Source organism: Notolepis coatsorum (genome assembly GCF_963971535.1).
Source record: "Notolepis coatsorum genome assembly, chromosome: 2".
In the NCBI taxonomy this organism is placed as follows: Eukaryota; Metazoa; Chordata; class Actinopteri; order Aulopiformes; family Paralepididae; genus Notolepis; species Notolepis coatsorum.
Genome location: NC_140166.1, coordinates 216,580,485 through 216,604,452, shown reverse-complemented (window position 1 = coordinate 216,604,452; position 23,968 = coordinate 216,580,485). Strand labels below are relative to the sequence as shown.

General features: G+C 44.7%; 1 protein-coding gene across 1 annotated transcript; it reads left to right on the top strand.

The window, feature by feature from the left end:
• Window positions 1-174: 174 nt before the first annotated feature.
• On the top strand, window positions 175-22,436 carry LOC311223131 (uncharacterized protein). Its single transcript, XM_084307881.1, has 3 exons — window positions 175-416; window positions 16,398-16,619; window positions 22,017-22,436. Exons 1-3 carry the CDS (start codon window positions 305-307, stop codon window positions 22,283-22,285), a joined length of 603 nt encoding a protein of 200 aa, XP_084164007.1. The 5' UTR covers window positions 175-304; the 3' UTR covers window positions 22,286-22,436.
• The last annotated feature ends 1,532 nt before the right edge of the window (window positions 22,437-23,968 follow it).

Genomic DNA, 23,968 nt, shown 5'->3' with positions numbered 1-23,968 from the left:
CTCTCTGATAGTTGAGGCAAACCGAAATCCATCTCGACCAAGCCTAATGACTCTTCCTTATTGTATAGTTTCCTTGCCTGTGGATAGGAGGAGTAAACCCGCCAATGACGCACCTTGTGTTGCCCACGTGACAAAATACAGGAAGTGAGAAAGGCCGAGGCGACTGGCGAGGCGAGGTAGGGCGAGCTAGAGCATCAGGAAGGAATGGAGTTTTAATTTCACATTTAGAAATGTCTCAAATAGAACAGATGGAGGCTCTTGTTAAAGAGCGACTAAAACAGCTGTTGAGGATATCATTGAAAATATGATTAACGATGAATTAGGAGAAGGATTCCCGGTCAAAATGGCAGACCGAGCGTCAAAACAAGCTGCTGGACATCCTTCTGAAACCCAAGATATAAAGTTACAAAGAGCAGGTTTGTGTTTTCTATCTGTTTTGCAGATGATTTTACAGGTTATGGCGGAACGAAGCAGGTAACGCACAGCACCGTTAAATATCAGAAACTAGCAACGGGTGTTTTACTCGCATATGTATCCTTTCGCCAAATATCAATACAAGAACTGTAGTAAAACAATGAATTAACTTTATTTAACAGATTGCAGAATCTGGGTACAATACAGTACGGCTCAATACACACAATTGTTAAGGGTATGCAGACCAGAGAAAGACGTTTGTCTTGTTTACATCAGGGTCCCCCATTTTCAATTCATAGTGACATTTATGACATACACAACATATATGACATCATGACATTTATGGCATAGGGACATACATGACATACAGGTATATAGTACTGTTACATCTGTGACGATATGCAAATATACAGTACTGTTACCCATAGACCCTGACAGTATAATAATGTGGAGGGGACTGTACATTAGGAGGGGGTGGGTGGGAGAGAATTATACATTCGCGGTGGGGAGATAATGTGGGGAGGAGACTGACTATTAGGAGGGGGTGGGGGGGTATGGACATTTACGGTGGCCAGTTTCGAATTGCAGCCTCCTGTAGGTGCTCTTTAAGAGCGGTTTTGAATGTGGGTAGGGATTCACATTCCTTTACAGCTTTGGGTAGGGCGTTCCACATTGATGTGGCATAATTGCAAAACGTGTTTAGTCCCTTGTTTGAGCCGAATCTGGGTTTAACATGATTTGTTGCGCTTCCTTTGGTGTTGTGGTCGTGGTATTCACTGACCTTTGGGAAGTATTTTGACATGTACATGGGTGCCTTGGTTGTGTAGTGTATCTTGTAGACCAGGCCCATTGCAAGTTGCTGTACTCTGTCGTCTACTCTAAGCCATCCTAGGTAGTCAAAGTGGGCAGGGGTGAGGTGGGTTCTAGGGGTAAGGTCAAGTAGAAGTCTGACCAGTTTGTTTTGTGATGTTTGTAATCTTGTTTTTAGCGCCTTTGAGGTGCTTTGGTACCATGAGGTGCAAGCATAGTCGTAGTACCCTTGAATGAGTGCTCCTGCCAGAGTCTTCAGGGTATTCTTGTTTACCAGGGAGGAGATCCGGTACAAGAATCTAGTTCGTTGGTTGACTTTTTTTTATTACCTTGGATGCCATTTTGTCACAAGAAAGATTTGCTGAGCTAGGATGGAACCTAGGTATGTAATTTCATCTTTCCTTGTTGTGACAATATTGTCACCCACTGTAACTGAGAAGCCGTCGGTCTTGCTGAGTTTGTTATTTGATCCGAAGAGAATGGACTCTGTTTTACCCAGGTGTAATGATAGTTTGTTATCAGCGAGCCAGGTGCAGATTCTGCCGAGTTCTGAGCTGAGGGTTTTTACAACCTGTAACTTGTTCTTGTCAGAGACCAGCAGGGCTGAGTCATCCGTGAACAAGAACAAGTTGCTGTCACAAGCTGACGACATGTCATTTGCATAAATTAGGAACAGTAGCGGTCCTAGTATGCTTCCTTGTGGAACACCACAGCTCACTGTGAGTGGGGGGGATAGAGTACCGTTTACCTCCACCATCTGTTCTCTCCCCTCAAGGTAGGATTGCATCCAGCTCACTGATAAACTATCAAAACCAATTGCTTTTAGCTTGTCAACAGGGGAGGAAACTAACTTTTTGGCTTACCAGCCAACTGGCGAGTATCAGATTTTTTTTACCAGCCAAACAGAAGATTTTTTACCAGCCAAAAAAAATCCCTAATTGTGATAATTACTTCTTTGTATGTCTTCGTCTAAATTGATTTTCAATCATAGTAATAATCACACTGTCTCTCTACTCTTTAAAATATTTATTAGCATAAAACATTAATAACAGTGTCTCTACTCTTCACAATATTAGCATAAAACATATTAACATGAAAGAGGGATCTATTCTGGACTGGGTTGGGCTGAACTGGGCAGTGAAAGATGCTGGGTTGGACTGGGTTGGGCAGTGAAAGAAAAAAACCGAAGTATGTTGTGAAGTGTATAGATGTAGCAGTACTGTCTATCTGTATGTCATATGTTATGATGAATTGAAAATGGGGGACCCTGATGTAAACAAGATGAAAGTCTTTCTCTGGTCTGAATTCCCTTAACAATTGTGTGTATTGAGCCGTACTGTATTGTACCCATTCTGCAATCTGTTAATAAAGTTTTCAATCAATCAATCAAGTTAACTTTGAACCTCGGTTGTCAAGCCGCGTCAATGTTGTGTATGTATCTGGGTCGGTGTTCCTTTAAGACAGCACGGTGGTCTTACGACAGTGCTGTGAAGTACTGTCATGTAGGGCTGCAACGATTAGTCGACATAATCGACGACGTCGATTATAAAAAATCGTTGACGAGAAATTGTTGCGTCGATTAGTCATTAAAAAAATATATATAAAAAAAAAAAATTAAATTTTTTTTTTTTATTTTTTTTTTTTTTTTGGTGCACTACCTATCTTTGTGAGAGTGGCTTCTCAGGGTTCCAGACAACATCATAACATGCTGATCCCATAGCAAATTTTGGACATTGAAAACATTGTTCCCCTGCAGGAGATGATGATCAGACTAGACACACAATACATTACACACGCACTCCTCTCACTCACACACAGCGATCAGAGTAAGACACACACATACACACTCCTCTCACTCACACACAGCGATCAGAGTAAGACACACACATTCACACTCCTCTCTCTCACACACAGCGATCAGAGTAAGACACACACACATTCACACTCCTCTCACTCACACACAGCGATCAGAGTAAGACACACACACACACACATACACGAATTACACAGTACACACCTCTCACTCACACAGCGATCAGAGTAAGACACACACACAAATTACACAGTACACACACTCCTCTCACTCACACAGCGATCAGAGTAAGACACACACACATACACACACACACGGACTCCTCTCACACACAGCAAACAAAAGTTATTTAAAGTACACTTCCACTTTAATTTGTATTATTTAATTTATTTATCTTGTTATGAGTGATTGCTGTATTGTTCTTCAAATAAATGTTCATTTAAAGTGGCTTAAAGATCCAAATTCAAATGTTTCATGAGTCATTATTTTAATTTGCTATGGGATCATTATGTTATGATGTTGTTGTTTGGTCCTGACAAGAGTCTCAAAGTCTGGGGTGATGGTAGACAAGCAACTCTGAGGTCATGCTCAATGTCCAATCTGTTCCTCTGCTCTGTCTTCAGCTGGACCAGAGCTGAGAAGCCACTTTCACAAAGATAGGTAATAAAAAAAAAAAAAAAAAAAAAAATCATTTTTTTTGTTGTTGTTTACATTGGTTTTCGATTAGTCGACTAATCGGAAAAATAATCGGCAGATTAGTCGACTACCAAATTAGTCATTAGTTGCAGCCCTACTGTCATGTGTTGTGGTAACGTCAGTTGGGTTGGTGTGCTGTTGTGCACTGGTTGACCTAGTCCCTTTCGTGACTGCAATGTGCAAGCCAGGGGCTTTTGAGCATGAAATAAAATGTCTAACCTTACGTCGTAGTCCGGTGCTTTTTTGGAAACATTATAGTCATAACAGCTACACCTAGCTAACATGGGGCTGGCTTTCTTTGAGCACACGCGCACACGGGGCTAACGTTAGCTAGCAAGCAGCTATAGCTAAAACGCTAACTAGAAGCTAACCACTGTATACAGTTTCAATAGTGACATTACACCTAGGGATGCCCCGATCACGTTTTTTGCCACCGATACCGATCACCGATCGTCGTGAGCCATATCGGCCGATACCGATCCGATACCGATTGTTTTTGATTAAAAAGAAATTAAAAATTATTTTATATAAAAAGTTTTTTTTTTTTTTTTTTTTTATAAAATATATATATTATATAACATTTACATTTACATTTAGTCATTTAGCTGACGCTTTTATCCAAAGCGACTTACAAGTTCTGTACGACAAGCCATCAGGAAGGGCACAACTCTATCAGCTGAGCAACAATGTTCATCAAAGTGTTGAGTGCTACAGTGTAGGTTAGTTTATTAGGACAAGTGCATGACAGTACGGTTAGTTAGGGTTAGATTTTTTTTTTTTTTTTTTTTTTTATTCAGATAATGGTTGAAGAAGTGCGTCTTTAGTCGACGGCGAAAGATTGGACGTGATTCGGCTGTCCTAACTGGGGTGGGTAGTTCATTCCACCATTGTGGGGCAAGGACTGAGAATAGGCGACTTCTCTTTGATGACCCTCCCGGAGCTTGGATAGGAGTAGGTCTGAGGCGGCCAGAAGATGCAGAGCGTAGGGGTCTTGAGGGTGTGTAGTTAGAGACCATTGACCGGAGGTAGGCGGGAGCGGTTCCCTTTGCCGCACGGTATGCTAGGTCGAGGGCCTTGAAGCGGATTCGTGCAGCAATGGGGAGCCAGTGCAGGTCCCTAAGAAGTGGGGTGACATGGGCCGACTTCGGTAGGTTTGAGATCAGGCGGGCCGCTGCGTTCTGAATGAGTTGAAGAGGCTTAGTGGCAGTGGCCGGGAGGCCAGCGAGCAGTGCATTGCAGTAGTCGAGGCGGGAGATGACTGTTGATTGGACGAGGAGTTGGGTGGCTTCTTTTGTCAGGAAGGGGCGTATCCTTCTGACGTTGCTCAGGAGGAATCGGCAGGTTCTGGTCGTCGCTGCGATGTGAGCAGAGAAGTTCAACTGGTCGTCGAGGACAACACCAAGGTTCTTGGCGGTCGGGGACGCAGTCACAGCTGCATTCTCGACTGTGATTGAAAGGTCGGTTAGGGGGGAGGATTTGGCCGGCAGGTGGAGCAATTCTGTTTTGCTTAGGTTCAGTTTGAGGTGGTTGGACGTCATCCAGGCTGAGATGTCGGACAGACAGGCCGAGATCCGCACAGAGACGTGGATATCTGAGGGAGGGAAGGAGAGGAAGAGTTGAGTATCGTCGGCATAACAATGGTAGGAGAAGCCATGAGACGTGATAATGTTACCCAGTGATTTAGTGTAGAGGGAGAAGAGAAGGGGTCCTAAAACCGAGCCCTGGGGGACACCCGTCCGCAGGGGGCGGGTGGCCGACAGGGTCCCTCTCCATGACACTTGGTAGGAGCGGTCATTGAGGTATGATGACAGCCATGTCAGCGCAGAGCCAGCCACTCCCATTCCTGCGAGGGCCGCAAGGAGGATCTGGTGGTTGACTGTGTCGAAGGCTGCAGATAGATCTAGGAGAATCAGGACAGAGGAGAGGCCTTTCGCTTTTGCTAAGTGAAGTGCCTCTGTGACCGCAATGAGGGCTGTCTCTGTGGAGTGACCAGTCCTGAAGCCTGACTGATTAGGGTCTAGGAGGTCATTCTGTAAGAGATAAGTAGTAAGTTGGTTGGATACAGCACGTTCAAGTGTTTTAGAAAGGAAGGAGAGAAGAGAGACAGGACGGTAGTTGCCTATGACGGTAGGGTTCAGGGTTGGTTTTTTTATGAGCGGCGTGACTCTGGCTTGTTTTAGGGAGGTGGGGACCACCCCCGAGTTGAGTGAGGAGTTGATGGTTGCAGTTAGGAATGGGAGGATGTCTGGTGCTATGGTCTGGAGGAGTGGGGAGGGTAGCTGGTCCAGCTGGCAAGTAGTCGGACGGTTTGACGTTACCAGTGTCAGGGTCTCTGCTTCTGTAATGGGAGAGAAAGATGACAGAGTGAAGGATGAGGTTCTCGATTCAGCATTTGGAATGGGTGGGGGTTGGGAGAAGGAGCTGCGGATGTTCTCCACTTTTTCCTCAAAGAAGATCGCAAAGTCTTCGGCAGAGAAAGATGAGGGAGGGGGGGGTGGGGGGGGAGTGAGGAGGGAGGACATGGTAGCATGCAGTTTGCGAAGATTCTTGGCAGAGGCCTCGATCCTATGGTGGAAGAAAGAAGCTTTGGCATTAGTGATGGTTTTGGAGAATGTTAACAAGAGGTTGTGATATGTGTCGATGTCAGCAGTGAGGCGTGACTTTCTATACTTCCTTTCAGCTGCTCTCAGGACCTGTCTTTGTTCTCTCACTGGATCTGTCAGCCATGGACTGGGTGGGGAACGGCGGGCAGGTTTCTCAACGAGGGGACAGAGCTTGTCGAAGGAGGTTGCAAGGGCTGAAAGGAGGGTGGAGGTTGCCATCTCTGTGGAGAGAGCAGAGAAGGTGTCACTCAAAGGTAGAGCGGATAGTATGTCAGAGGAGAGGGTGGAGGGGGATAGGGAGGGCAGGTTGCGTCTGAGTGAGACTGTTTGAGTTGGGGTGAAGACCTTTCGGTTAAGCATGAGAGTTAGTGAGAAGGATATGAAGGAATGGTCAGATACATGTAGGGGAGTTACCGTGGTGTTAATGATGCTGGAGTTACGGGAAAATATGAGATCCAAGGAGTTGCCTGCTTTGTGGGTGGGAGGCATGGCAGTGGGAGTCAGGTCAAACGATTGTAGGAGGGAGACTACTATGACTGACTGAGATGAGTCAGGCAGGTTGAAGTCGCCCAGTAGAAGGAGAGGGGTACCATCTTCCGGTAATTAGACTTGTACTTGTATTATCTGCGACTGCGAGACATCGCCACCACGCAACAAGTCAAAATGCTCACTATCTGCAAACAGCTCCACTGTCTGTGTGTACTCTAGTAGCCCAGCTCCAAAAAGGATTCTCCGGCGCTGCAGCGGGACCCCATTGGTAACGTTAAGTGCTTTGGTCATTTCACATTCAGCAAGCCCTCAGCTCGAATACGCATTAAATCAATGTTATAAGACATTGATATCAAGAGCTATCTGTAGCTACTGCTAGCCGGCTAGATGACGTTAAGACAGAACTTTAGTTCAATGGGACATTTCGTTTTGAACAGTAAACGAACGTCAGCTAACGCAAGCTAACTGAGGTATGAACATGAACTACTAGACTTTCTGGATCATTTGTTGATATCAGGAGCTATCGGTAGCTAGCCGGCTAAATACCGTTAGACAATGCCTACTAAACGTGAATAGTTGACTGGGTAATTTTGTTTAAACAGTAACGATAGCTAGGTAGCTAACGTTAGCGCAGGTCGAATGCAGTGCACTACAGACTCGAGCAGAGGAGCCGCACCTCTTTGTTTACAAACTCTACACGGGGGCGGGCGGGGCTAGGGAGGAGGAGCAGCGGCAGTTTGCAGGTCGTGTGTGTCTGAGACAGACAGCGAGTGAGAGCTTCGCTTGATCGGTTTCCGCTATCGGCGAATATAACTAATTATCGGAATTCACAGATTGCATATTTATACTGAGTATCGGCCGATAACGATCGGTGGCCGATCGATCGGGGCATCCCTAATTACACCTCTGTGATTTAATGTGTCCTTACTAGTAACTTATACTCGAGGGTTGTACTAGGGTTGGATGCAGTTCCCCGTTGGTCAGTCTGTCTGTTTTCCATCTTCTGTGTTTAACGTTATCCCTTGACTGATGGCCAGTACCGCTGGACTTTTATTAAACATTCTATATGTCCGGGGGTTGGCCAGTACTGCGCAAACTTTTATTAAACATTATATATGTCCACGGGTTGGCCAGTACTGCGGGAACTTTTATTAAACATTATATGTCTGCGGGCAGGGAACAAAATAACTGCACGCCATTCGCCAAATGCGTGTAGATTTACCGTCTGGCGGCTAAAAATAATAGTCTGCCCGCCAGCTGCCCGAAAATCCTGTGCGGGTCTCATTGCCGCCCCAAGCGCAGCTCCAGTCATAATATCTGGGCTCCGGCAGCTAGCAACGTTCAGGTTCATATGATACTCTTATTTTGAAAAACCCTCTAGCAACTCCGCGAGTCATATGATATCTGCCCACTCCGTGTTGGTGTTTCACTTTCTTGAAAACAGAGCAGCAGCGTCAACACAGAAGCGCTAACACAGCAGTGCGCCTACAGACGCGAAATAAGTCTGTGATGTTTTTTTTCTTCTCACGAGTCCAATGCAGCTACATGCTTTGCACCGTCGCCATTCCTTTATGCCCACATCGCCCGAAATGAACGTTTATGTACCAATCACTACAACGTTAACGTAAGCTAACAAGCTAATCCTGATGATCAGACGAGGCAGAGCCACAGTGAACAGCACTGAGGAAAGGGAAATGGGGGGGGGGGGCACTCTCCCCTTCCCTGTGTGTGTGTGCGTGCGTTTGGAAAGACGACGGAGTCACTAGTCAGGACTCAGGACAGGAGTATATTATAGTAAACTGAGGATTACTGAGGATGGACAGATAATGTTGATATTCAAATTAGGGCTGTCAGTTTATCGCGTTAATTAGATTAATTAATTACACAGCAAATTATCGCGTTATGAAAATTGACGCAAAATTAATTACAGCCGACCTATATTTACTTTAGACAAGTGGCAAATCGGTGCGCTTTTATTTTGAAATCCACGCTTGAGTTGGGCGTATTAAACTTGGCCCATTGAATGACCCGTAGCCTACTTGATCGTCACTTCACACATGCGTCGTCTATCAAACAAAACAAACACACAAAGGAATTAGCTCAGCTGGAACAAGATGTCAGCATCACCCGAGGCGATACTCCTGGGACCTATGAACGGCAAGTTCAATTTCAAAAAGAATATAGATGGGACAGTAAACAAGACCATTGTAATATGTAGCTTATGTCAAAAAGAATTTGCGTATCACCGAAGCTGCTCTAGTCTAACGTATCACATGAACGCTAAACATGTCCAGGCAAGTTGTTCGAGCAGCTCCAGTGTAGCTAACGTTAGCTCCAGAGCAACTCGCACGCTTCGTCAAACCACTCTTGGAGAATTACCGTTAGGCAAACGGTTGAGTAAATCCACCACAGACAAACTAACCAACAGCGTCGCGAAGTGGATAGCAAAATATTGTAGGCCAATAGCTATAGTGGAAGATAAGGGTTTAGCGGAGTCATTTCGAATAGCGTCGTCTGACCCAAATTACAAGCTACCCTCGAGAGCTACAGTGATGAAAAGGATCCACAACATGTATGACACAGAGAGGGAGGCGAGGGAAGAAGTGTTGGCACGGGCTGGCCCAATGGCCCTAACGGGTGATCACTGGACGTCGGTGGGCAATCATAATTATTTGGGTGTCACAGTGCACTTGATCGATACTGAGTGGAAACTGCAATCATTTGCATTAACGGTGACCAAAACTGTGGGCCGCCATTTCGCCGATGCGTGTGCTGAACAGTTCAACACCGTAATAGAGGAGTGGAATATAAAAGATAAAGTCACATCTATTGGGACTGATTCCGCCCGTAATATGATAGCAGCAGCGCGCTATATGCCGTTCCAGCACATGCCATGTGCTGCACACGTGCTGCAAAGAACCATCACAGTCTCCCTTGAGGACAGAAGCCTTGACACCACCCTGGCAAAGTGCCGCAAGATTGTAGGCCACTTCAAGCACAGCCCTGCCAGTACAGAAGAACTGCAGCAGCAGCAGACTGCCCTCGGACAAGCAAAAGAGCCCATGATACAAGATGTATCCACAAGGTGAGACTGTTTAACTACCTGTTGTATGCTTAGGGTAAATTTAGTGTGTGTGTGTGTTTATTTCTTTGTATTCTGTACAATTGCATCATGCTGCATTAACAACCCCCAGTGGGACTAATAGTTATTTTATTGAATTGGAAGGTGGAATTCGACACTGGCCATGATCTCACGGTACCTGAGGAACCAGGAGGCTGTGACTGCCACTTTGGCCCAACAGAACCACAAGCTGTCCATGCTGACCCCCACAGAGTGTGACAAACTGAAGAAGCTGGAGCTTGTACTTGAGCCCTGCAGGTAAGTGTCTCTCCCTCTCTCTCTCCCCCCATACACCCCCCTCCTCTCTCTCTCTCCCCCATACACACACCTCACACCCCACTCTCTCTCTCCCATACACACACCTCACCCCCCAATCTCCCCCATACACACACCTATCTCTCTCCCATACACACACCTCACCCCCCCCTCTCTCCCCCATACACACACCTATCTCTCCCATACACACACCTCACCCCCCCTCTCTCCCCCATACACACACCTATCTCTCTCCCATACACACACCTCACCCCCCCCCTCTCTCCCCCATACACACACCTATCTCTCCCATACACACACCTCACCCCCCCCTCTCTCCCCAATACACACACATATCTCTCTCCCATACACACACCTCACCCCCCCCCTCTCTCCCCCATACACACACCTCACCCCTCTCTCTCCCATACACACACCTCACCCCCCCCCCTCTCTCCCCCATACACACACCTATCTCTCTCCCATACACACACCTCACCCCCCCTCTCTCCCCCATACACACACCTATCTCCCTCTCATACACACACCTTCACCTCTTTCTCTCTCGCTCTCTTGTTTCACTGCAGGTATGTGACTGAGCTCCTTGGAGGGGAAACCTACGTCTCATGCTCTGTGGTGCTCCCCGCACTCTGCCACCTAAACCGCATCATGGACCTCAACGAGGAGGATCCGGGCTACATTTACATTTACATTTACATTTAGTCATTTAGCTGACGCTTTTATCCAAAGCGACTTACAAGTTCTGTGCGACAAGACAGCAAGAAGGGTATAACTCTATCAGCTGAGTAACAATGTTCATCAAAGTGTTGCGTGTTACAGTGTAGGTTAGTTTATTAGGACAAGTGCATGACATTAAGGTTAGTCGGGGTTAGATTTTTTTTTTTTTTTTTTTTTTTTTTTTTTTTTTTTCATTTCAGATAATGGTTGAAGAAGTGAGTCTTTAGTCGACGGCGAAAGATTGGACGGGATTCGGCTGTCCTAACTGGGATGGGTAGTTCATTCCACCATTGTGGGGCAAGGACTGAGAATAGGCGGCTTCTCTTTGATGACCCTCCGGGAGCTTGGATAGGAGTAGATCTGAGGCGGCCAGAAGACGCAGAGCGTAGGGGTCTTGAGGGTGTGTAGTTAGAGACCATTGACCGGAGGTAGGCGGGAGCGGTTCCCTTTGCCGCACGGTATGCTAGGTCGAGGGCCTTGAAGCGGATACGTGCAGCAATGGGGAGCCAGTGCAGGTCCCTACATGGTAAAGTTCAAGGCCAGCTTCACGAAGGACCTGGACGCACGCAAAGCGACCCTCAACAACAGATGGCTGAAGCTGGCTACAGCCCTCGACCCGCGATTCAAGGACTTGAAGAGCGTACCAAAGGACGAGAGGGATGAGGTGTGTGTGTGAATGAGAAGACCAGTGTTAAGTCCTTAGGCTGTCATGAAAAGTCCTATGCAACTAATTAATTGTCCCTCTTATTAGGTGTGGACCTGGCTTAAAGAGATGCTGCCAGGACCAGAAGCAGACAAAGCTGCTCCACAAGCCACAGAGGACGAGCCACCAGCGAAGAGGACCCTCCTCCTGCTGTCTTCAGACTCTGATTCAGATGAAGTCAGGGTACTGTCAGGACAATTAGACCTCTACAAAGCTGAGCCCAGCATCGGAATGAATGACTGTCCACTGGAGTGGTGGGCAGCTCACGCAAAAGCCTATGGACAGCTGTCTCCTCTTGCTCGCAAATATCTGGCTACTCCTGCTACCTCTGTGCCATGTGAGAGGCTATTTTCACTTGCAGGTCACATAGTCCAAAAGAAGAGGGCAGCCTTACTCTCAGACAATGTAAACAAGCTTGTTTGTCTTAGCAATTGGCTCAAGGAATAGATTTGTCATGCATACAGTAGACCCTGCACTAGACCCTGCACTAGACCCTGCAGTCATGCCCCAGACCCTGTAGTAGACCCTGTAGTCATGCCCCCAGAAACTGTAGTAGACCCTGTAGTCATGCCCCCAGACACTGTAGTAGACCCTGTAGTCATGCCCCCAGACACTGTAGTAGACCCTGTAGTCATGCCCCCAGACACTGTAGTAGACCATGCCCCCAGACACTGTACTAGACCCTGTAGTCATGCCCCCAGACACTGTACTAGACCCTGTAGTCATGCCCCCAGACCCTGTAGTCATGCCCCCAGACACTGTAGTAGACCATGCCCCCAGACACTGTACTAGACCCTGTAGTCATGCCCCCAGACACTGTAGTAGACCCTGTAGTCATGCCCCCAGACACTGTAGTAGACCATGCCCCCAGACACTGTACTAGACCCTGTAGTCATGCCCCCAGACCCTGTAGTCATGCCCCCAGACACTGTAGTAGACCATGCCCCCAGACACTGTACTAGACCCTGTAGTCATGCCCCCAGACACTGTAGTAGACACTGTAGTCATGCCCCCAGACACTGTAGTAGACACTGTAGTCATGCCCCCAGACACTGTAGTAGACACTGTAGTCATGCCCCCAGACACTGTAGTAGACCCTGTAGTCATGCCCCCAGACACTGTACTAGACCCTGTAGTCATGCCCCCAGACACTGTACTAGACCCTGTAGTCATGCCCCCAGACACTGTACTAGACCCTGTAGTCATGCCCCCAGACACTGTACTAGACCCTGTAGTCATGCCCCCAGACACTGTACTAGACCCTGTAGTCATGCCCCCAGACACTGTAGTAGACCCTGTAGTCATGCCCCCAGACACTGTACTAGACCCTGTAGTCATGCCCCCAGACACTGTAGTAGACACTGTACTAGACCCTGTAGTCATGCCCCCAGACACTGTAGTAGACACTGTACTAGACCCTGTAGTCATGCCCCCAGACACTGTAGTAGACACTGTACTAGACCCTGTAGTCATGCCCCCAGACACTGTAGTAGACACTGTACTAGACCCTGTAGTCATGCCCCTAGACCCTGTAGTCATGCCCCCAGACACTGTACTAGACCCTGTAGTCATGCCCCCAGACACTGTAGTAGACCCTGTAGTCATGCCCCCAGACACTGTAGTAGACACTGTACTAGACCCTGTAGTCAGTATATTAATATTTGAATAGTCATATTTGGCACTATATCGTCGAGTTGGACGTAGTCTATTAAGCTAATAATAGTCTGTTAATATATAGTGCTTCGTGCGGTGAGAATACTACCGTAGTCAGTACCCCATCGTTTCGGGCAGAGAACTGGCTGCTTATCCAGGGTGGTTGACCCCACGTGAAGCTGCACCCGAGGAGCCCCAGAGCCGACGAGCGAGTGGACCTGTATACCGGATTATTCTGCCGACGACAGCCCGCCTTCCCAGGCACGGATTATGCTTTGTATACTTTGATTATTCCATGGATAAAGACCCCCGACACTGTAGTCATGCCCCCAGACACTGTAGTAGACACTGTACTAGACCCTGTAGTCATGCCCCCAGACACTGTAGTAGACACTGTACTAGACCCTGTAGTCATGCCCCCAGACACTGTAGTAGACACTGTACTAGACCCTGTAGTCATGCCCCCAGACACTAGCTTGCTGTGGGCTGTTTTGATTTTTGAGGATACTGTAGCTTAGTGTAAACTGTTATTGGCTGTATCAGCAACAAATGTTACCTTATTGAGAGGTATGTTTTCATTCATTTTATTTTATTCAATTTAATAAAATTGATTTCTAAAGCATTCTTCACTTGCAGGTCACATAGTCCAAAAGAAGAGGGCAGCCTTACACACAGACAATGTAAACAAGCTGAAGCTTGTTTGTCTTAGCAATTGGCTCAAGGAATAGATGTCATGCATACAGTAGACCCTGTAGTAAACCCTGCACTAGACCCTGATTTTTGAGGATACTGTAGCTTAGTGTAAACTGTTATTGGCTGTATCGGCAACAAATGTTACCTTATTGAGAGGTATGTTTTCATTCATTTTATTTATTTATTTATTCAATTTAATAGAATTGATTTCTAAAGCATTCTTCACTTGCAGGTCACATAGTCCAAAAGAAGAGGGCAGCCTTACACTCAGACAATGTAAACAAGCTGAGGAATAGATGTCATGCATACAGTAGACCCTGTAGTAGACCCTGCACTAGATCCTGCAGTAGACCCTGCAGTAGACCCTGATTTGAGGATACTGTAGCTTAGTGTAAACTGTTAGCTGTATCAGCAACAAATGTTACCTTATTGAGAGGTATGTTTTCATTTTATTTATTTTATTTATTTAATAAAATTGATTTCTAAAGCATTCTTCTTGGTGTATTTAATTGATCAGTCACCTGCTACAATAATGTAATGTCCTTGAATTTTAAATATTTATATGAATATGAAATATAAATATGCGATTAAAATGCGATTAATTAGATTAATTAATTACAAAACCTGTAATTAATTAGATTAAAAATTTTAATCGCCTGACAGCACTAATTCAAATATAAAAAAAGTTTCGAAAGGAGTGGAAGTTTGAAGACAGACTACAATATGATGCAGGGGTGGTGAGTTGAAACACAGTGTGTCCCGACCCCACTTCTATGTTTCAATAAATTATTTGCATTTAAAACTATTAACGCTGACTCATTCCTTCAGTCCACTCAAAATTATGCCAATATTCCTTATGTTGTTTATGATATTAATTGAAAATAGCATATGAGAGTATTATATGTAATAATAACACATGGCGATATACTAAAAAGCTATTTATAATTTTTGGCTAGTAAAAAATCTGCCCGGCTGGTACTTTTAAAAATCTACCAGCCAAATGGCTGGTAAGTCAAAAAGTTAAGTTTGTTCCCTGATTGTACCCATTCTGCAATCTGTTAATAAAATTGTCACTCAATCAATCAAACCTATTTTATTGATATTTGGCGAAAGGATTATGTGAGTAAAACACCCGCTGCTAGTTTCTGATATTTAACGGTGCTGTGCGTTACCTGCTTCCAGGGAACAAACTTAACTTTTTGACTTACCAGCCATTTGGCTGGTAGATTTTAAAAGTACCAGCTGGGCAGATTTTTTACTAGCCAAAAATTATAAATAGCTTTTTAGTATATCGCCATGTGTTATTATTACATATAATACTCTCATATGCTATTTTAGCTTACGTTAACGCTGTAGTGATTGGTACATAAACGTTCATTTCGGGCGATGTGGGCATAAAGGAATGGCGACGGTGCAAAGCATGTAGCTGCATTGGACTCGTTGTGAGAAGAAAAAAAACATCACAGACTTATTTTGCGTCTGTAGGCTCACTGCTGTGTTAACGCTGCTGTGTTGACGCTGCTGCTCTGTTTTCAAGAAAGTGAAACACCAACACGGAGTGGGCGGATATCATATGACTTGCGGAGTTGCTAGAGGGTTTTTCAAAATAAGAGTATCATATGAACCTGAACGTTGCTAGCTGCCGGAGCTCAGATATTATGACTGGAGCTGCGTTTGGGGCGGCAATGAGACCCGCACAGGATTTTCAAAATAAGAGTATCGATATGAACTACACGCCAGCTGGCGGGCAGACAATTATTTTTAGCCGCCAAACGGTAAATCTACACGCATTTGGCGAATGGCGTGCAGTTATTTTGTTCCCTGGGTACAATACAGTGTACACCTCAATACACACAATTGTTAAGGGGATGCAGACCAGAGAAAGACTTTCGTCTTGTTTATATCAGGGTCCCCCATTTTCACTTCATCATAACATATATGACATACATGACATACAGATAGACAGTACTGTTACATGTAGACATTTATGACATACCAGATCTACAAATATACAGTACTGTTTAGTGTTTATGAGTACAAAAATAGTCTAAAAAGAGAGTATATACATTTGAGGGGGAAGAAACTACATTGGAGGAGGTTGGGTATGTGGGGTGGGGGGGGGGGACTGTACATTGGAGGGTTTACTGGATACATTAGAACTGTAGTAAAACACTAATCAAAACCCCATGTTTCTACCATGTACGCTTATAAAGTTATAAAGGGAATCTATGTGGAGCATTTGTGATAGCTTTACCATTAATAATGGTCGTGATAGTCACTGATGTATGCTAGGTGGTGCATAGTATGAGTTGAGAGAAATACAGCACTTACATACAGTGTGGCATCGGACTAGCAAAGATAATTCTGGTTGACCGTTTATGTTCTTCAATTATCTGTTCTTCCCTCCAGACCCCCCACAGCTGTCAGTCTGTAAGGAGGTTCCCCCTGAGCAGCAGGAGGGGGGCCCCGGTCTGGACCAGGAGGACCCAGAGCCCTCACAGATTAAAGAGGAACAGGAGGAAACCTGGACCAGTCAGGAGGGAGAGCAGCTTCAAGGCCTGGAGGAGGCTGATACCAAAGACTCCATATTCACTATAAGCTGTGTGAGAAGCCTCCATGATCAACAGCAGGGTCAGTCCCCACATCTTAACCAGACTGTAGACAACTACAAATATTAATGTTTATTAACTCATTCAGCACCAGCCATTAGCCGGGTCCCGTTGTAGCTATGCCACGCTTTAAAGATAGGAGTGCGTCACCTTGTTTGTAGAGCTATATCTATATTCTATATTATAGCTATGGCGACATCAGCTGCACTGTTGAGCTATATAATGCTGTCTGTATAATGACAATAAAGACTCTAAATATTCTATTCTATTTCATTTTAATTAGTGGTGGGACTCAATAAAAAATGTTAATCGAATGAATTCGAGACTTTATAGTTAATTAATCTAAATTAATCACATATCAATATTTGATGCGAAAAGCTTGGCCGGCCGTCATACTGGCTCAATTGGCAGAGTCAGCGGGTGGAAGCCGGTGGGGTGGTATTCTGGTCATTGTAAACAGCGACTCCTACAGGTCGGTCAGGGCGCCTGCACAGCGAGGGAGGGAGATGGTGAGGGTAGTGTGACCTCCCACGCGTTACACCTCACCAATGAGAGTCTGCGCTGGCAGGTGAAAAAAAGTGGCTGGCTGACTCCGCATGTATCGGAGGGGACATGCAATAGATTCTTCAACCCTCCCTAGACCGACCAGTGGGGGGGCACATGCGAGCAACGACCAGGAAGGGGAGGCGGGAATTGGCATGACTAAATTGGGATGGGAGAAAAACACAGAAAAACAGGAGGAGAAAAAGTGGATAAAAAAAGGAGACCAGACTCATGCATGTGCTATAAGTATAACGTATAATAAATCGCAAATTACTTTTTCTCTTTGTTCTCTTTGTTCTCGTTGTTTGTTGTCTGGTTTGTTAAAAAGAAAACATTTAAATAAAAGAAATTGAGATCAATCAAGAGTTTTTTTCCCCAAATGGTCAACTGTTCTGGAATGTACTTGAAAGTACTGCGTTTTACTTTTACCTCGAAAGTGCTTGAGTTTACAAAAGGTCCTTTGCGCTATATATATTTATACAACGGCATGCACATTTCTCGATTCTGATTGGCCGTTTACACGTCTTTATTGGCAACAATCCACGGTCCTGGGCTCAGGACCCGCCCACAACCGAATCACATATCACTCCCCGGCTCACTCCGGGAGAAAACAAGATCGCGGACAACAAATGGTTATGTTGAAAGCACCATAACGACTAAATATGAAGCGATTCTGTCAAGGGGAATGTGTTAGTCCTTTAAACAATGTTGGATGATGTAATTGATGGGTCTTGAGTCAATCTAGAACAAAAGAAAAATCGCGGATTGATTGATTGATTAATTGATTGATTTAAATTTCTTCCTTCCTACTTTCTACTGACTGCAGCGTTCTCTCTCACACTGTCCGACGCTGGCGTACCCACAAACACACACACACACATACACACACACACACACACACACACACACACACACACACACACTGTGACACACACACACACGCACACACACACACAAGTATGGTCTTGTCAATAATCCAATGTACAGTGTTGTTTGTACAGTTGTACAGTGTCCCCCACCCACCCCTCCTACCCAACCCCCCCCCCCCCTACCCAACCCCTAACCCCCCCCACTCCTAACGAACCCCCCCCCCCCCCCCCCCCCCCCCCCCACTCCTAACCACCCCCCCCCCCCCCCCCCCCCCACCCAACCACCTCCAATGCACAGTCCCCCCCCCACCCCCACCTACCCAATCCAATGTACAGTTTCCACGCCTAATGTATATACTCTTTTCTTTCTGGACTCTTTTTGTATCACAAACAGTACTGTAATTGCAAATCTGGTATGTCATAAATGTATAGATGGAGCAGTACTGTCTATCTGTATGTCATGTATGTCATATATGTTACGATGAATTGAAAATGGGGGACCCTGATGTAAACAAGACGAAAGTCTTTCTCTGGTCTGCATCCCCTTAACAATTGTATGTATTGAGCTGTACTGTACTGTACCCATTCTGCAATCTGTTAATAAAGTTTTCATTCATTCATTCATTCACACACACACACACTCCTGTCTGCAACAGCGGGGGAGTCAGACTGAGAGAGAAGCAGCGCTGTTTTAAGTGAGCATGGTCTATTGAATTGATTGATTGGTTGATTGCTAATTTTATTACTGTACCCCTGGTTTCCAACTGGTTAAGTTTAGGCTAAAAGAAATAAATAAAAAAATAGGGCGAAGAAAACGTTTTTTTCCTATAGGGCAAAGAAAACGTTTTAATTTGTTTTACCTACTTTATATAGAAGCATCTAAGAATGAAGTTCTATGGAAAGTAGGTCTGCATTCCCTTAACAATTGTGTGTATTGAGCCGTACTGTATTGTACCCATTCTGCATCTGGTAATACAATTTTCAATCAATCATTCCAATAATACACAGTTGGATGTGTTAGTTGGTTGGATGCACTTCAAGCTGCTTCCACATGAGGCAACTTCTCTCAATCATTCCAATAATACACAGTTGGATGTGTTAGTTTGGTTGGATGCACTTCAAGCTGCTTCCACATGGAGGCAACTTGTCTTTTTTGTAGTTGTGGGAACTACTTTTTCTGGCGGATGGTTTTTTCAATAAATCTTCGATTAATGTGTGTTTATTGTATAGAAATAAGGTTGGATGAATCTGGCAGTTGTATAAAAGCTTTACACCACTTGTAGTCGTGATTTGTGACCAATAAACCATGCCTAGGGGGGTCTAACGACCCTCGGCTGCGCCTCGGGCCTAACGACCACCCCTAGGCATGGTTTATTGGTCACAAACCACTCCTGCGCGTGATGTAATGCTTAAATATATTATTCCTAAAATCGCTGCACTTTGTTAAAAATTGCATTGATCGGGCCGCCCCAGTGGCGAACCACGGCATGGCCGACCCGGGTTCGATTCCCGAACCCGTCGTTATTTGCCAAATGTCTTCCCCCCACTCTGTCTCCCATTCCTCCTCTCTCTCTCTCTCTACTGGACTGCCCAGTAGAAATAAAGTGATAAACGCTAAAAAAATAAATCTAAAAAAAAAATTTGCATTGGTCTGTGTAGTAGCTAATACAGGATTTTGCTGCTTAAATGTATGTATAATCATAATGTATATTCATTGATTCACTCGTATACCAACATTTATTTGAATTGAAAATTCGTGCTTTTCGCATCAAATATGCGATTAAAATGTGATTAATTTCGATTAATTAACTATAAAGTCTCTAATTAATTCGATTAAAATGTTTAATCGAGTCCCACCACTAATTAAAATGAAATAGAATAGAATATTTAGAGTCTTTATTGTCATTATACATACAGCATTATATAGCTCAACAGTGCAGCTGATAACCTAGATAACCTACCCTACATGACATTATACAGTAGATAACTATAATCATAGTGATATACTGGTGAGAGCACTAACTATAATCATAGTTACATAGTGGTGAGAGCACTAACTATAATCACACAGTCCTCATATCCCTCCTAGTTACACACAGTCCTCATATCCCTCCTAGTTACACATACACACAGTCCTCATATCCCTCCTAGTTACACATACACACAGTCCTCCCTCCTAGTTACACATACACAGTTAAGTTTGTTCCCTGATTGTACCCATTCTGCAATCTGTTAATAAAATTGTCACTCAATCAATCAAACCTATTTTATTGATATTTGGCGAAAGGATTATATGTGAGTAAAACACCCGCTGCTAGTTTCTGATATTTAACGGTGCTGTGCGTTACCTGCTTCCAGGGAACAAACGTAACTTTTTGACTTACCAGCCATTTGGCTGGTAGATTTTTAAAAGTACCAGCCGGGCAGATCTTTTACTAGCCAAAAATTATAAATAGCTTTTTAGTATATCGCCATGTGTTCTTATTACATATAATACTCTCATATGCTATTTTCAATTAATATCATAAACAACATAAGGAATATTAGCATAATTTTGAGTGGACTGAAGGAATGAGTCAGCGTTAATAGTTTTAAATGCAAATAATTTATTGAAACATAGAAGTGGGGTTGGGACACACACACACACACTGTGTTTCAACTCACCACCCCTGCATCATATTGTAGTCTGTCTTCAAACTTCCACTCCTCTCGAAACTTTTTTAATATTTGAATATCAACATTATCTGTCCATCCTCAGTAATCCTCAGTTTACTATAATATACTCCTGTCCTGAGTCCTGACTAGTGACTCCGTCGTCTTTCCAAACGCACGCGCACACACACACACAGGGAAGGGGAGAGTGCCCCCCCCCCCCCATTTCCCTTTCCTCAGTGCTGTTCACTGTGGCTCTGCCTCGTCTGATCATCAGGATTAGCTTGTTAGCTTACGCTAACGTTGTAGTGATTGGTACATAAACGTTCATTTCGGGCGATGTGGGCATAAAGGAATGGCGACGGTGCAAAGCATGTAGCTGCATTGGACTCGTTGTGAGAAGAAAAAAAACACCACAGACTTATTTCGCGTCTGTAGGCGCACTGCTGTGTTAACGCTGCTGTGTTGACGCTGCTGCTCTGTTTTCAAGAAAGTGAAACACCAACACGGAGTGGGCGGATATCATATGACTTGCAGAGTTGCTAGAGGGTTTTTCAAAATAAGAGTATCATATGAACCTGAACGTTGCTAGCTGCCGGAGCTCAGATATTATGACTGGAGCTGCGCTTGGGGCAGCAATGAGACCCGCACAGGATTTTCAAAATAAGAGTATCGATATGAACTACACGCCAGCTGGCGGGCAGACAATTATTTTTAGCCGCCAGACGGTAAATCTACACGCATTTGGCGAATGGCGTGCAGTTATTTTGTTCCCTGGGTACAATACAGTGTACACCTCAATACACACAATTGTTAAGGGGATGCAGACCAGAGAAAGACTTTCGTCTTGTTTATATCAGGGTCCCCCATTTTCACTTCATCATAACATATATGACATACAGATAGACAGTACTGTTACATGTAGACATTTATGACATACCAGATCTACAAATATACAGTACCGTTTAGTGTTTATGAGTACAAAAATAGTCTAAAAAGAGAGTATATACATTTGAGGGGGAAGAAACTGTACATTGGAGGAGGTTGGGTATGTGGGGTGGGGGGGGGGGGCTGTACATTGGAGGGTTTACTGGATACATTAGAACTGTAGTAAAACACTAATCAAAACCCCATGTTTTTACCATGTACGCTTATAAAGTTATAAAGGGAATCTATGTGGAGCATTTGTGATAGCTTTACCATTAATAATGGTCGTGATAGTCACAGATGTATGCTAGGTGGTGCATAGTATGAGTTGAGAGAAATACAGCACTTACATACAGTGTGGCATCGGACTAGCAAAGATAATTCTGGTTGACCGTTTATGTTCTTCAATTATCTGTTCTTCCCTCCAGACCCCCCACAGCTGTCAGTCTGTAAGGAGGTTCCCCCTGAGCAGCAGGAGGGGGGCCCCGGTCTGGACCAGGAGGACCCAGAGCCCTCACAGATTAAAGAGGAACAGGAGGAAACCTGGACCAGTCAGGAGGGAGAGCAGCTTCAAGGCCTGGAGGAGGCTGATACCAAAGACTCCATATTCACTATAAGCTGTGTGAGAAGCCTCCATGATCAACAGCAGGGTCAGTCCCCACATCTTAACCAGACTGTAGACAACTACAAATATTAATGTTTATTAACTCATTCAGCACCAGCCATTAGCCGGGTCCCGTTGTAGCTATGCCACGCTTTAAAGATAGGAGTGCGTCACCTTGTTTGTAGAGCTATATCTATATTCTATATTATAGCTATGGAGACATCAGCTGCACTGTTGAGCTATATAATGCTGTCTGTATAATGACAATAAAGACTCTAAATATTCTATTCTATTTCATTTTAATTAGTGGTGGGACTCAATAAAAAATGTTAATCAAATGAATTCGAGACTTTATAGTTAATTAATCTAAATTAATCACATATCAATATTTGATGCGAAAAGCTTGGCCGGCCGTCATACTGGCTCAATTGGCAGAGTCAGCGGGTGGAAGCCGGTGGGGTGGTATTCTGGTCATTGTAAACAGCGACTCCTACAGGTCGGTCAGGGCGCCTGCACAGCGAGGGAGGGAGATGGTGAGGGTAGTGTGACCTCCCACGCGTTACACCTCACCAATGAGAGTCTGCGCTGGCAGGTGAAAAAAAGTGGCTGGCTGACTCCGCATGTATCGGAGGGGACATGCGATAGATTCTTCAACCCTCCCTAGACCGACCAGTGGGGGGCACATGCGAGCAACGACCAGGAAGGGGAGGCGGGAATTGGCATGACTAAATTGGGATGGGAGAAAAACACAGAAAAACAGGAGGAGAAAAAGTGGATAAAAAAAGGAGACCAGACTCATGCATGTGCTATAAGGGCCCTTTCTCACTCACCTATTCGGTTCCATTCCATTTCGTTCTAGTCCATTCTGAGATCTGATGCGAACTCCCCCCCCCCCCCTCTCCCCCCTCTAGTTTGCGTACACACTGCAGTCTTGTTTCGTTCCGGGTTCTGTTTACGGTTTGCCTTTTTGAGCGTTTACGCTTGCCGTAGGTGATGATGTCACGTTCGAAAATGTAAACACAGGAAGTGTTAACATGGCGCTGGAGACTGAATGCTGATATAAAATGAATAAATAAGCAATAAATATGAAGTTATATTTGAACCTCTGTTGTCAAGCCTTGTCAATATAACCCACCCCATTTTATCACGAATGGATGGTGTTGTAGAGTTCGCTTTTGAGCGTTTCCCAGGGCTAACGCTAAGCTAACAGTTAACGCTAGTTAGCTTAGCCTAGTCTAGTATAGCCTGTAGCACTTTCTTTTCAGCAAAGAACATGCAATAAACAAAACGGATACATTCACTGTGTGTTCTGCCTGTCATTTGTTGATGAAACAAAACTAACATCAACACAAGTGACCACCAAGAGCGGATAGTTTAGTCTCAAAAAAGATCGGTGACTTTTGTTAGCTACATTGTTAGCTGCATGCTAACGTGAATGGAAGATGCCATTATAACGATATAGCATTGTGGCTAGAAGCTAACGTTAGCTCACGCTAGTTAGCCAGCACCAAACTGATGATATCGGGAGCCATCAGTAGCTAGATAACATTAGAGACAACACTGTGTGTATTAAACAACGGTGAATAGATGACTGGGCCATTTGTTTAATGCTTGTTAAGATTGAAAGAGGAGCTCTGAGCTAGCAGGGTCCGTCTGATAGCTAACGTTAGCCAGCTGCTCATGCAATCGCCGAATCGGTAATGCTAGCACAATGAATGGATGTAAACTTTATTTAACATATTGCATACACAATAACACAATACGGCTCAATACAAA

Coding starts and splice junctions, on each gene's coding strand:
- LOC311223131 (XM_084307881.1), top strand. CDS start 305: ATGATTAACGATGAATTAGGAGAAGGATTCCCGGTCAAAATGGCAGAC. Junction 417..16,397: donor TATAAAGTTACAAAGAGCAG/GTTTGTGTTTTC, acceptor TCTTCCCTCCAG/ACCCCCCACAGCTGTCAGTC. Junction 16,620..22,016: donor CCTCCATGATCAACAGCAGG/GTCAGTCCCCAC, acceptor TCTTCCCTCCAG/ACCCCCCACAGCTGTCAGTC.